A 14,573-nucleotide genomic window follows, 5' to 3' on the forward strand; every position below is an offset into this window, starting at 1 on the left:
AATCTTTGCCATTGAGCATCTTCTAAAGTTCCACCAACTTGATTTTCTTCTTTTTCTGTAGGTTCATTTGTTCGGAGCAGTAATCAGTTACTTGGTCCTCTTTGTTCTCTTCCCTATCCCCCTTCTTGTTTTTCTGTATAATCCCTCTGCCCCCTTTCTTTCTTTCTTTATTCTGGAAGACTGAACCTAAAACTTTCACACTGAGCTACATCTCCAGTCATTTTTCTGTTTTTTATTTTGATGAGGGTCTCTAAAACTAAATTTTCCAGTCTGGAACTCAAACTTGGCATTGTCCTGTCTCAGGCTCCCAGAGTACTAGAATTATTGGCATTTGCCACTGGACCCAGCCTTAGATTTCATTCCTTTTGTGTAGTATAATGTCAGTAACTTTTAGTTGTGATTTTGTTAAATAATTTTCATAAGAAAATCTGAATGTCTAAGTTACATTTTTTTCCTCCGTCTAAGGACAGTGTGAAAAGTTGATCTTTTTTTGTGTTCCAGTTTATGGAGATGTTGGAATATTAAGACTCTTGAGTTAGAATAAAACCTGATCTTTGTTAACTTTTAAGGTGAAAAGACACATAGTCCCTTAAGGCGTCCATAAAGTATAATACCTCTTAATAATACCATCCATGACAATTTTTTTTCCTGTTTAGTCCCTTTTTCCCTTTTTTTCCCCTATAGCGTGGTTGAGTCAGGTAAAGTGTTCAGGAACAGTATCACATACTAAAATATAGGGCCAGAGATAAAGCTCAGTGGCATAGTGCTTGCCTGGCAAGTGCAAGGTCCTGAGTTCATTTCTAGTACCCCCCCCAAAAGTATATGTGCGTGTGTGCGTGCGTGCGTGTGTGTGTATCTCTCTCTCTCTATATGTCTGTCTATCTATCTATCTATCTATCTATATATATATGGTATGTATGTATCTTTTTTTAAAATTTTTTTTATTTTTCCTTTTTTCCGGTACTGTGGATCGAACTCACAACCACCTACTTGCAAGGCAGGTACTTACGCCGCTGAGCTAAATCACCAGCCCCATATGTATTAAGTGGATAGATTTACCATCAGTGAGCAGGGTTTTTTCATGAATCACACCTCCCATTTCCCTTTTATTCTAGAGCATAGCCAATTGAGTCGAACAGTAGGTAGATTTCCCTTCACTATTTGTTTAATGCTTATATAATTGAATTCAGTTACATGTGTTTTATTAATTATCTATATTGTTTGTCTTTAAAAGCCTTTTTGTTCTTTTGGAATTTTGGCATTCACTAGGATATATATTCTTTCTCTGTTATCTCTTTCGTATTGGGTGGGCCTGTTCAATCTTGAATATTTATGTTTTCAATATAGAGAATTTTTTCGTCTATTATCCTACCTCACAATTGTTCTCTTCTTTCAGGGTGCCTTTGTAATTGCTATGTCTGTTGGTTTGATCTTTCATATCACATAAATCATCTTCCAACTTTTTGTCCTTTTTTTTTTTTTTTGGTCTTTTTCAGACATGGTTTTGCTATGCAGTTCAGGCTGGCCTCAAACTCACTCTATAACCCAGACTGGCCTCAAACTCCTCCTGCCTTGGTCTCCTAAGTGCTAGGATTATAAGCATAAACCACCACACTTGGTTTAGAATTGTCTTTTCTGTAAATAAAGTGTTCCTTTCTGGGGTGGTTTTGTCACTTTCTACAGTGATTAATTGCCTTTTATAAGACAGAAACTGTGCATCTATTACTTACAATTAACTTAAAGTGAAAGTGTATTACAGAAGAGAAATATACCTGCCAGTTAAGTAGACTACTTAGTTTTAAGATGCAAGACGGGTTGCTCCATAAAAAGGACAGCAGAACTTGCTGCTTAACAAGAGCTTGTGCCCAAAGGAGGCATTTTATTTGATGAGCACTCAAAGGTACACTATTAATTATTCATTGTTTTAAAAAGAAGGGGTAGGGTTTCTAGAGTGGGTAGAGCTTAGTTCCTACACATTGTGAATTTGAAAGCTTAGGGTCTACTGTCATCTTTGCTTACACCTTATCTCGCACTGGTTTCATATAGTCTGTCCACATTCTTCTTTTTCTTGTTTGAAGTAATACAGCTGTTTGCTCAACCTGATTTACTCCCCTTCCACTGTTACTGCCAAAAGACAAATCGGAGCTGTCTCCTTGTTTTTTCTCAGGCTGTTACTTAAGAGTCCTGCCAATATCCCACTCTCAGTTACATTGTCATCTTGAACCTTCTTTAAGTGTTATATCCTTGTAGAAACTTGTGATTTTTGGTTTTCTGTTCTTATTTCTGAACAGCAGATAACTATTGATTATTTTAGCTAACTGTTGTTTCCTCTACAGCTATATTAAGTAGTTAGATAATTTTCTTTCCCTTGAAAGTTTGTCCCTTCAGTGGAGTGGCTTATTCTAGGTTATAGTAAGCAAATTTTGTCTAAAAGTCGCATTCCTTGTGTTTTGTGTCTTTAGTGTATAATAGACAGTGGAACAGAAGTTTAGAATGGTAGGTCTTGCCAAAGACTTTGGGTATAGCATGCTGCTTTCTTTTTAGTTCATAGCTGCAGTTGCGTATGCTTTACTTTTTTTCCTCCTACTGTTTTAATTACTTTGGGCTCTACTTGGCTCTACTTCTCTCTTAAACCTTAACATACTCAATAGGAACCATCCCAGAAACATAGATCACTTGTTTTAAAAGCCTAAGAACAACAACTATTATTGCCAATAGTTTAGTTCAGTTTTGGTAAGAAGTTTTGTGTAGTAAATTTTTAATAAATTTTGACTATGTTCATTATTATAAATAACTTTTTGCTGATATAAGAATAATTAAAAAGCTGTGAGGAGCCAAGCTCCGTGCTGTATACTTGCAAGTACCAGGGCAGCCTTGGCAACTTACTGAGAGACCTGTCTCAGAAATTAAAAGAAAAAAAGAAAAAAAAAAAGAAGAAAGAAAGAAAGGAAGGAAGGAAGAACAGGCTTTGTCCCCCACGCCCCAATCTACCTGGGTTCAATCTCATGCCAAAAAGAAAGAAAGAAAAGGATGTAATTTATCTCTTGGTTTTTGAATTGCAGTGTTTGGTCTGAAAACTTTTTTTGTTCATCTTCAATTTTATTTTCCTCTATATGGAGGTGTTTTTATTTATGTTATGATGTATGTGCATAATTTGGCTTGGGAGGGCTGTCAAACTATGATTGAAAAGTATAAAAATAACATTACTTTCCTATTTTTTGTTTTTGCTTTTTCAGTTTGAACAGAAAAGTGGTGCAGTTTTTGATGAAATTGTAGAGAACTGTAAGTACCATTTGAGAAAAATAATAATGTCTTTAGATAGATGTAAGTATAGATAAAGCATTTACCTATTCAAACATTTAATTTGGGCTGGTTTATGTGATGGTCTGTTCAGATTTAGTCTAGATCTCTTCATATTTGCTTAGTAGTTTTGGCAGGTTAATTTGAATTGTGAGATTTGTTTCAATATTTTATTCTTGGTTATTAATATGTTGAAATAATAACTTTGTCAGTGTGAATGATAAATGATTATACTTACCATTTTTGAAGATTTCTACTTTCTAGTCTCTTAACTTTCTTGTAGATTCTTTATGTTATAGCATATAAAAGTTTTATTTTTTGTGATTATAAAAGTAATACATGCAATTTACAATATAGAAATGAATAAAGGGAGAAAGTGAATAGTGTTTTTACCATTTCTCCAAAGATAACCAGTGTTACAAGTTTAATATATATCTTTCCAGACTTTTTTCTATGAAAGCATGTATATATAAGGGTGTGTGTGTGTGTGTGTGTGTATGTGTGTGTGTGTGTGTGTGTGTATACATGTATGTGTGGTGTATGGAGATTTGTATGAGTGTGCAGGAATCATGTCATTCTTGGCTTCTTTCATTCAACTGCATAGATGTTTTTCTGGGTCAGTGGGTAAAGACCTATTCTTTTTAATGGCTACTCCGTATTTTATTGTATGGTTGAATCATAATATAGCTTTCTCTTTCGTATGTATATAAATTATATTGTTCTTATTATAAGCAATACTTCGTACATTTTTCTATATACATCTTTATTTGCTTGTTGTTCTTTCTGTAGGATAAATCCTGAGTAGACTTTATAGCTCATTAAGAAATGTGTACTTGTTTATGAGGGCTAAATTTTGTCAGCTAGAATTCTTAAGGATACATATATACATTTCTTTTTCTTTTTTTAAGTGATTGACCAGTAGAATCTGTGAATGTCTTTCTCTTTGGAATTAGTTTGGTAATGTTTTTGTAAATTACAGTCAAGTAACTTTTTGTTACTTGATATTGAAGGAGAACTGACTCATAATTATCTGTGGATTTAGTTATTTGATGTCCATTTTATTGCACACAATAAAATAGACTCTACCTATCTTCTCTAACACAAGTATTATGTATAATAGGTTATTTCACAGAATTTAGGCTGACGTACATATTGCTTCCAGAGTGCTCCACAGAACATGATGAGCCTATCTTTACAGTGTTGCTAGAAAGCAGTTATATTTAACCCTTTTAATCTTCCTCTATATCCATTTAAATTTCAGGTTCCTAAGAGAAAGATTATGATTGGGCCACTCTGTCAGGAAAGCAGAGTCAGGCAAGAAAGTGTAGGTATTGGAATATATGTGTTTTTTTATTCCTTATTTTCACCAAATAATTTTTGAATACTCATTCTGAACATACCTTTGCCAAATTTTATATGTTGGTAATAGAAATGAACCAAATAGGTTTTAAATAAAGGTTGTAATCTGCTGCTTTACTTATTAAAGTTTCAGTAACAATAGTCTTAAAGTGAGAACAAGATTCCCACTTCATCTTAAAGCTGTAACCCAGCTGCTATAATTGAGGCCCTATACCTGCCATGTGGTATTAATATTTCTGATGCATAGTGGTTTCTTGCTTCATTCTCTCCAATATCATGAAGCTGGAGGAGTGGAAATTTGCTCAGTGGAAGACTAGAATGCTTGCCTAGCAAGTGTGAGGTCCTAGGTTCTATTCCCAACACTCTCTCCTCCAAAGCTGAAAATTAAAGGCAGAGTCTTTTATCAAGTGTTGGATACAAATGTTGAAATAAGGGTTGCCGTTGTGCCTGGCATGGTGGCTTACACCTGTAATCACTCAGGAGGGTGAGGCACAAATATTGCTGTGGGTTCTAGACCAGCCTGTGCTACATAGTGAGTTCAAGGCCAGCCTGAATACAAAGCAGGATGCTTTCTTTCGTTCGTTCTTTTTTTTTTTTTAATCTATTATTTTGAAGGTAGCAAAATACAACAGAACAAGACAGAACAAAATCAATTGAGACAATGCCATGAAATTGATACAGACTGTCACAGCAGGTCACCAGGATAACAGTAATAGGTACAATAGTATATCTTGCTATAATAGTTGTCCTTTCAATCAGGTGTAGCAAAATTACACCGAACACAGAATATTACAGAACTTATCAAAACAGAATATTGACAAGGCACTTTTGAAAAAAAAACTTGAACTCGAACTCTGAAAAAAAAGAAAGGTTACCTTTTATTTTCTCCACGGTCTTGTGGAGTTTTACCAGTTTTATCCGGTAGTTTATTATTAAGAGAATCTTGGAAGCTGAAGAGGCAGAGTTGGGAGGAGAGATTAGCATCTCTCCTTGAAGATGATTCAGAAATATAGACACCTTGTCCAAGAGTGATTAGGGCAAGCCACTATGTAGATACTGAGGAAGTCTGCAACTTCAAAGATGGTCATTTTGGGCCTTCTTTGTTTTAGGATTCATGCCTGGAAGATTTGTTTTATTTTAGCTAAGTGTCTCAAAATGACTATTGTAGTGCTAGACTTAGCTTGTATTCATTGCCCAAGACTACTAGGAAGACTCAGATATTTGTTTTGTAGATCAGATTCTGCCCTCTTGGGTTATAATATAATCATTTTGAAACCTTCAGCAAAATTAGTACCTACTAATTATTGGTGCATGTATATTGGTAGAGTCTACCCCCATCAATGGAATTGGGAGGTTCAGTTTAAAGAGTGTCTTTAGCAAATGAGATTTAAAAGAAGAGTGATCTTAAGAGCTTGGCAGCATACACCTATAATCCCAGTGTTGTGGGAGACTGTGGCAGAGATATTGGAAGCTCCATCCTTGTCTGGGCAGTTGAGGGATTTGAGACCCTGTCTCTAAATAAATCAGCCCTGGGTTTAATCCCCAGTATGTGGGTGGGGAGGAGGAGGAATGGAGGAATGGTTCATTATATGCAGATGAAAAGAGAAGCTAGGTTGTCTAACTTGTATGTAGTTCATTTGTCACAAGACTGTGTTGTGGATTTTCAAGAATATGGTGACAAAAAGTGACTATGTCTTAATAAAGTGACAAAAAGTGAATATGTCTTAATTCATGTTTCTTCATTCATGCTACTTTATGTAAAGTTAGAAAGAAGTTCAAATAGTATACAAAGATTGTTTTTTATTTTTATTTTTTGATACCGGAAATTGAACTCACAACCATGCGCTTGCAAGGCCCATGCTTATGCCACTAAACTAAATCCTCAGCCCCAAAGATTGTTTTTATTTAGTGTATTCAGATAGCTGTTTCCTAGGATTAAAGGCTTAATTCATTAAATGGTTCTTTACCACAGTAATACATTTTTTACTGATAGAGTAAATTCATTGACCACAACCAGCTTGACAGTTTCAAAGGAAAACTATTAGCATTACTAATTTCTTCATGAAGAACAGTTACTTGGATTCAGAAATTTATTATTTTGATTACTTGCACTATACCAGTTTATGAAAAACCTTACATGTATTCTTTTTAAAATTCTGATACTGAGATTTAACTGAATGTAATAGAAACATAATAGAAATTTATTGCTTATAATGAAGTAATAATTACAGTTTTGTAATTATTGGGAATCCATGTACCTTCAGCTTTCTCTATCATATCCTTAGTGTATGACTTCCAGTTTCAAGATGGCCTGGTGTTCTAAGATGACCAGTGGATAGTAATTTGCTGCTGCTGCTGCTGCTTTTTTTTTTTTTTTTTTTTTGTCTTTTTGAGGCAGGTCTCACTGCAGTTCAGGCTGGCTTTGAGCTCACTTTGTAGCCCAGGCTGGTCTCGAACTCTGAACAATCCTCCTGTCTCAGTCTCCCAAGTGCTGGGGTTATAGGTGTGCCCCACCACACCTGGTTAGCAATCAGCTTCTGTAAAGGATTTTTCTCAGAAACTACCTATAGACTGAAGTTTATGTTTCATAGACCAACCTACTATCAAAGAAAACTGTAAATTGCAGTCTTGTAGCTGAGCCTGTTGTTGCTAAGAATAAAATAGAAGATCTCTTAAGAAAAAGAGAATATTTAATAGGCATACATTTATCTACCGCAGTAACCATTTAAATGAAGATACTATGAATGCCTCTTTTAATGAGGAGGTAGATATGCCTTAGAGGCATCATTTAACTTTTAAGTGAGTTAGGATTTGAATATAGGGTTACATAACTATAGCCTTTCATTATTCATTTTTCTTTGTCTCCTCTTTTTTCACTGTGTGTAGTAATTTCATGTGTCATGTTTCTCCCTCACCCACAGTCTAATTATGTTACCCAGACTGGACTCAAACTCCTGTATTCAAGTGATCCTGCTGTCTCCGCTTCCCAAGAAGCTAGGACCACATTGAATAAATTTACAAAAACAATCTTTGTGGGGCTGGCATGTAGCTCAGCAGCATAGCACCTGCCTGGGAAGCATGAGGTCCTGAGTTTGATTCCCGGTACCCTCTACCCCGCCCCCCCCCCCCCCCCCCGCCAAAAAACCCCCAAGAAACAAACAAACAAAAAAAATCCTTGAGTAAATGTACAATAAATTCTTTAATGTAGGTCACTGTTTATTATATCATTGTTTATTAATTTGTGTATATTTTGCAAACAGTGGAGGGTGTGAGAGAAAGGATTTGCATCATTTTAGTAGACATTGCTAGAGTGCTTTTCAAGAAGGTTTTAATACCAAACATTCTACCAGCAAAATATGGGACCACCAAGTACTTTTGTGTGTGTATGTGTGTGTGTTTATGTGTGTGTGTGTGTGTGTGTGTGTGTGTGTGTGTGTGTGTGACAGAGAGAGAGAGAGAGAGAGAGAGAGAGAGAGAGAGAGAGAGAGAGAGAGAAAGAGAATTTCTCTTTTTGTGTTTTGAGAAAGGAAGTCACTGTGTAGCCTAGGTTAGCCTCAACTTTGTGATCCTGCTGCCTCAGCCTTCTGAGTTCTGTAATAAACAGGCATGTGCCACCATTCCTGGCTATATCTCTTCTTAATATTTGCCAGTCTAATGGATATAAAATATCACAGTGTTGAATTTGCATGCTCTTAACTCCTGGTGGATTTAAGCTTATTTGCTAACTTTAACATGTAAACTTGCTCCTCTGTATTTTTCATTTTTGAATAGTGTCTTTTGCCTATTTTTCTAAATACTTTTTATAACAAGCTGTAAACTTTATTTTTTAAAAATTTTTATTTCTTTATGGAGAACTGATGCTACATGGAGCTCTCTCTTGATGGGAAGGAAGGAAAAGGAGGCGAGAGCTCCAACAGGTGCAGCATATTTATTTATACACTTGGGAGATTGAGTATCGTATGAAACCTCTCTGCCTAAGAGTTATCCTTGTGGCTTGTCTCAGGAACACAATGTTCTTGAGATTAGAGCACTTTAGCCATTTTCATATCCTCAGGTGTTCTCTGTTCTTGAGACTAGACTTGCTCTGGCCCCACGTGGGATCAATCTCCAACTTCAGCTGCCCCCAAATCTCCCCCTTTTCTGTTTTATAGTTGTACGTGATGGGTAGTTAGTGGAGACTCTAGAGGGAGCTGTGTTTGGGGGATGCTGTAGAACTCCTTCGTGAATCCTTTCCATTCTAGATGAACTTTACGCTGTATTTTTGTCATTAGGGAATGACATTTTATTTGTACGGAGGAAAAAGAGGACAAAGCATGCCAAAGCAGGGGTGATCCAGGAAAAAGATAGATAGCCCAAAACTTGTTTTTGATGGTAATAATAACTGTTAAGGTGATTCAAGATATGATAAAGTAGACATTTGAAAGAAGATTCAGGTGTACATGTAAAAAGATAATCATTGTATTTCAAAGTTTTAACTTTCAAAATGTATAACCTGATTTTTTTTTATAATGGGGATCAGTCTTCTGATTTTCATGCTTAATTTCTGTTTCTGTGTCATCTTTTGATATTTGGGGGAGGTTGCTTGTTATTTTTTTTGAGACAAAGTCTTACTGTGTAGTGCTGACTGGCCTTGAATTTTCTTATGTAGTCCAGGCTGGCATTGAACTCTTGGCAATCCTACTGCCTCAGCCTCTCAAGTGCTGGGGTTATAGGTGTGTGTCACTTGGCTTGTGTGTTCAGTATTTTTAATACAGAAAAATGTTAGTATTTTTTAAGTAACATTTGAATTTTGTGTGTTGGTTAAGAAAGTTTCTCTTATCCCTTTATTGTATGTTATTCTAAAATTTCTTGGAATATTTAGAAAATTATTTTCATGAATTATTAAGTAAACACCAAGATATTTCTAATTTGAGATTTAAAAATAAAACATTACCTTTGGGGGGGGCGGTACCTGGGATCGAACTCATGACCTCGCGCATGCCAGGCAGGTGCTTATGCCACTGAGCTAAATCCCCAGCCCCAAAACATTACATTTTTAAAAGTATATTCATGATCTTTATTTTGGTAGTCATGTTTGCAGTACATGGCGGTTAATAGTCATCTTGGGGAAAAGATAATGTACGTAATATAACTTGTTTTTTTAATTCCCATCTCTTTCCCTTCTCTAATTCTCCTTTCCCCATTTTCATTCTTGTTAATATTATTAGTCTTAGCTTATGTTTATGGCATGTATATTGTTTACATTCATTAAAGTTATTCTGTATATGATTTTGATGTTGGTTTTTCCATCTCATTTATGTAGCCATCTTCAGAAAGGTAGCCACTATCTTGAATTTTGTGTTCATTTCCTTACTCTTCGTGTAGTATTAGTATTTTAATTTTGCAAGTTGTTGTTTTTTCCATCACATATTTGGCTGTATTGATGCATGCTTATAACTAGAACTGATGTGTAATACTTCATTATATAAATATATCACAATATTTATTTAAAACTTTGATTAAAAATGATAATATTTTTCCATCCAGGACCATTTTAAATGTACAGTTCCAGTATTGTCAATTGTAGTCACATTGTTGTGCCTGAAATCTCTAGGATTTTTTTTTTTTTTTATCTTGCAAAATGGAAACTATAGTCATTGAACAACAAATTCCCATTAGTCCTTCCCACCCAGTTCCTGGCAACCACAGTTTTACTTTCTCTTTTTGAGAGTTTGACAACTTTTAGATAACCTTAATTGGACTTTTACAGTACTTAGATGCCTTGTAGGAGTTTAGTGAAATTGGACTTGTACAGTGCTTAGATGTCTTATAGTTTAGTGAAATCATTCAGGACAAAGATACCTTGAAGGTACAAGTACCAAAAATGATGAGCAACAAATTATATTGATTGGAAAGAGTAGTGAGTCACCGAACAAATGGTATTGGGACAAAATTTACACATCAAAATGTGTCCAAATTCTGTGAGTTTCAAAGCTGTCAAATTTCATAGTATCACTGTACTTGCCCTTTGTTTGTACATTAAATTAGCATAATATTCTTGAGGTTCATCCATGTTGAAGTATGTGTCAAATCACAGTTTGTTTATTCATGTGTTGATGGGCAGTTTCAGTTTTTGGGTGTGATGAATAATTTTGCAGTGAACATGGATGTATAAATAGTTTACCATATTGCTTTCAGTTTTTTCCAAATGTTTTTCAGAAGTATGGTTCCTTGATCATATGATGGTTTTTTTCTTTGAGGCCTTATTTCTACAGTGGTTATAATGTTTCACATTTGTATTAGTAGGGTTAGAGGATTTATTTATTTTTTGGTTTTGGTAGTACTAGGATTCACAATGAGCTATATTTCCAGCCTTTTTTCTGTTTTATTTTGTCACAGGGTCTTGCTAAGTCATCAGGTTGCCAAAGGCGGGGATTGATTTTGTGATCCTCCTGCCTCAGCTTCTCAGAATGGTGGGATTATAGCCATGTGTCTTTATGGTTTTTTTCTGTGTTTTTGATAGTGTCCAGCCTAATGAATGTAATAAGGTGGTATGTCATTGTAGTTTGATTTGCATTTCCCTGATGATTAGTGATTTTGAGCTTTTTATTCTTTTTATTGTTTTTTGTGACAGGATTTCATGTAGCTCAGGCTGGCCTTGGAACTCATTATACTGAAGTTTTCAAATTTGACGTGGCCCATTTATCTGGTTTTGCTTTTGTTGCCTGTGCTTTTGGTGACATAGCCAAGGTATCATTGGCAGATCCAGGATCATGAAGCTTTTCTAGTATGTTTTTTTCTAAAACTTTTTTGTTTTAGGTCTTTATATTTAAAATATAATGCAGGATATTTTTGTGGTACTGGGGATTGAATGCATGGCCTTGAACATGTTAAGGCAAGCACTCTTGTAAAATACATTACATTTTAAAAATGTATTCTGTTCTCTATAGATATCTTGATGTTTCCAGTTTTTCTATTATAAGCCTTTTCCTCTGAACATTCTTGTATGTTTTATGATACATGTAAGTATCATGTGTGGAATTTAAGGTAAGATTTATTTCTTACGGGTCTATGGCTAAAACAGGTTTAAAATCTATTGCTCCAGGGCAGGGGCTGGCAAATTTTTTCATTAAAGAATTTGTAAAAATTTAGACTATAGGTTATCTGTTTTTGTTGCATCAATTCATCCATGCTTTTTTTTTTTTTTTTTTGTGCAAAACAGTAATGGACTGTTTATGAATGAGTTAATGTGCATCTAGTAAAAGTTTAGAACGCTGAATTTTGAATTTAATGTAATTTTCATGTGTCATGAAATGTTTTTATGTTAACCATTTAAAAAATATCCAAATAATTCTTAGCACCAGGAGAATATAAAAATAACATGTGGCTCTTGGATTTTTGCATATAAGCATATTTTCCCATTCTTCCCCCTCCTTTGTAGACTATATATGAGAAGGTGAGTACTTAGGTCTAAGGTATGTAAATATACAATTCTTCAAGAATGCAAAAGTTAATTCATAAGCATTTACACTTTTATTATTGATTAATTAGAGCTGTTGTTACTCCCATGTGGCCAACTCTTGTCAGACTTGTAAACTTTTTGTTAGTATGGGGAGATAAAATATGAAATTCATATCCTTTTAATTTTATATTTCCCTGATTAATAATAATTAATAATTAAGAGCTTAGTTGAACATTTTTTCATATTTATTGGCCATCTTTTTATTATTATGAAGTAACTTCAGTTAAATTTATGGACTACTTGATGTAGAATTATTTTTTTCTTAATTGAGTTATAACAGTTTTCAAATATGATTTATTAGGTATAGATTGTACAATAATATATTTGTATAATAATTCAAGTCTTTATAGCCTTATGAAGTCTGCATATGAAGTTTATTTTAATGCAGTTGAACAACATATTAGTCTTTTCTTATGGTTGTCCTCCCCTCTCATTTTATTTTGGAAGACATTTCTTAGGCTGACATCAAAAAGACCAATTATATTATTTTTTAAACTGTTTATTGGTTTTATCTTTCATGTGTAACTCTTTAAGTTCCTCGGATGATAAGTTTTTGTATGATATGTAGTACTCTTTTTTTCCAGTGAGCTGAATGATATATCTCTGTGAGCTTTTTTTCTGATTCACAGATAATGCCCCACTGAAGCCTTGTGTGTTCCTGTGACCATGTCATATTGGTTTAATTAATTTATATAATGTCTTGTCTGATGGGATACATCCCTGAAAATTATTCTTTTGAACTGTTTGTCTATTCTTTTAAAATGTGTGCTGACAAAACAAGCACTGTGTATTCTTGTCTTTATTCATGTTGTGTCTTGCTATGTTATTAAGAAACCAACATCACATGAGAAAAACTTACTAGAAATTTTATTACAAGTATCTTGGATGTGTAGATTAATTGGGAAAAAAGTTACATGGTTATGACAATGAGTCTTTCTAGCCATGAACTTATGTCAATGTTTAAAATCCATAGTGCCTTTCAATAAAAATCTATAATTTACCCTATAAAAGATTAGTATATTACTTTTTTATTTTATATTTTAGCATTGAGATTTTATTTAATTTGTATGTTGGGTAAGATTGGTGCACACATTTTTTGTTCCAGATGGGTAACCTATTGTGCTAACATATATTTCTTACCTAAATAACTTTTCATCACCGAACTAAATTAACACCGTTAAGAAATTTTTATTACATTCCTAATATATATATTAGGTTCTAGTTTTAGAATTTCTACTGTGTCCTATTATATTGATACCATGTTAATTTTACTATGTGTGTATATGTGTATATATATATATATATATATATATATATTTTTTTTTTTTTTGTATTGAACTCACAACCTTGTCTTGTGCTTGCCAGACAGGTGCTTATGCTACTGAGCTAAATTCCTGGCCTGATTTTATTATATACTGTATTTGGTATAGGAAGGTTTTTGCTACCATATTTTTTACATCTAGGCATTTATCTACTTATGCAGGCCACTGTGTTGGTTGTTTTACTCTTGCTCAGGCATCCTCCAAATCCCTGGGCTCAAGCTATGCTCAGACCTTACCACTCACCTTTTTTTTTTTTTGTAATTTTTAAGCTCTTCATTATGCCATCTGTGTAAGTTAGCTTTCCATTACTGTGACACAGTACCTGAGCAAAATCAAATGAAAGAAGGAATATGAGGTTTGGCTTATAATTTCTGAAGTTTCAGTTGTGGTTGACCGGCTGCAATACTTACGGATCAATAATGAAGCAGAACATTGTGCAGGAAGTTCAAGGTTGAGCAAAGCTCCTCAGGACAGCAGCAAAGTATAGGGTGGGGTTGGGGAGGAGCACACGATATATCCTTGGGCATGCCTCTGCTGACCAACTTACTGCAACTAGTACTTAACCTCCCAATAATGTTTCCACCATTCATCTTCCACTAATGTCAGCAAATTATGAGTCTGTTGTCTTATTCTCTTGTTGCTGAGACAAAATACTTGAGAAGAATAAGTTAAAAGAGGAAAGGTTTATTTTAGCTTACAATCTGTTGAGTTTTCAGTACATAGCTGGCCCCAAGGCAGGTTGAAATGACAGAGGGTCATGGCAGAGGGGAAATAGTCCATGGTGTGGCAGGCAGGAAGCAGCAACAGCAGCAGCAACACCTTCCTTTTGCTTTTATCTGATTCAGTCTACAAGCCTGTTGGCTGGTCGTCCCACCCCTCCCTTGAGTGGGCTTTCCTGTTACCCACTTTCAAAATGATGCTAAACTAATCAGTGGACTAACTCAGTACCACACACCCTTAATCCAGACACCTCCCAAAGCCCCATCTGTGAGCGTGTGATGCTTTGGAGGGGCATCTAGATACAAGTTGTAGTATCCATCAGTGGATTAACCTGTTAATGAAATTAGAGACCTCACTTTCCAGTCACTTTT

The 14,573-nt window shown here is 34.8% G+C and overlaps 1 protein-coding gene across 6 annotated transcripts in view; it reads left to right on the forward strand.

The window, feature by feature from the left end:
• The window catches only part of Zmym4 (zinc finger MYM-type containing 4), a 163,712-nt gene that overhangs the window by 56,878 nt on the left and 92,261 nt on the right, over positions 1-14,573 (forward strand). For 4 of the 6 annotated variants that reach the window (XM_063236054.1, XM_063236055.1, XM_063236057.1 and 1 more), the window contains one exon: positions 3,237-3,282. In XM_063236054.1, coding sequence (XP_063092124.1) covers positions 3,237-3,282 — 46 coding nt within the window. Of the gene's footprint in view, positions 1-3,236; positions 3,283-4,561; positions 4,625-14,573 lie in introns of all 6 variants that reach the window. The other 2 variants (XM_063236058.1, XM_063236059.1) reach the window with 1 other exon arrangement.

This window comes from Cavia porcellus, unplaced genomic scaffold (genome assembly GCF_034190915.1).
Source record: "Cavia porcellus strain 051 isolate PalLab524CR breed Dunkin Hartley unplaced genomic scaffold, mCavPor4.1 scaffold_25, whole genome shotgun sequence".
Taxonomy (NCBI): domain Eukaryota; kingdom Metazoa; phylum Chordata; class Mammalia; order Rodentia; family Caviidae; genus Cavia; species Cavia porcellus.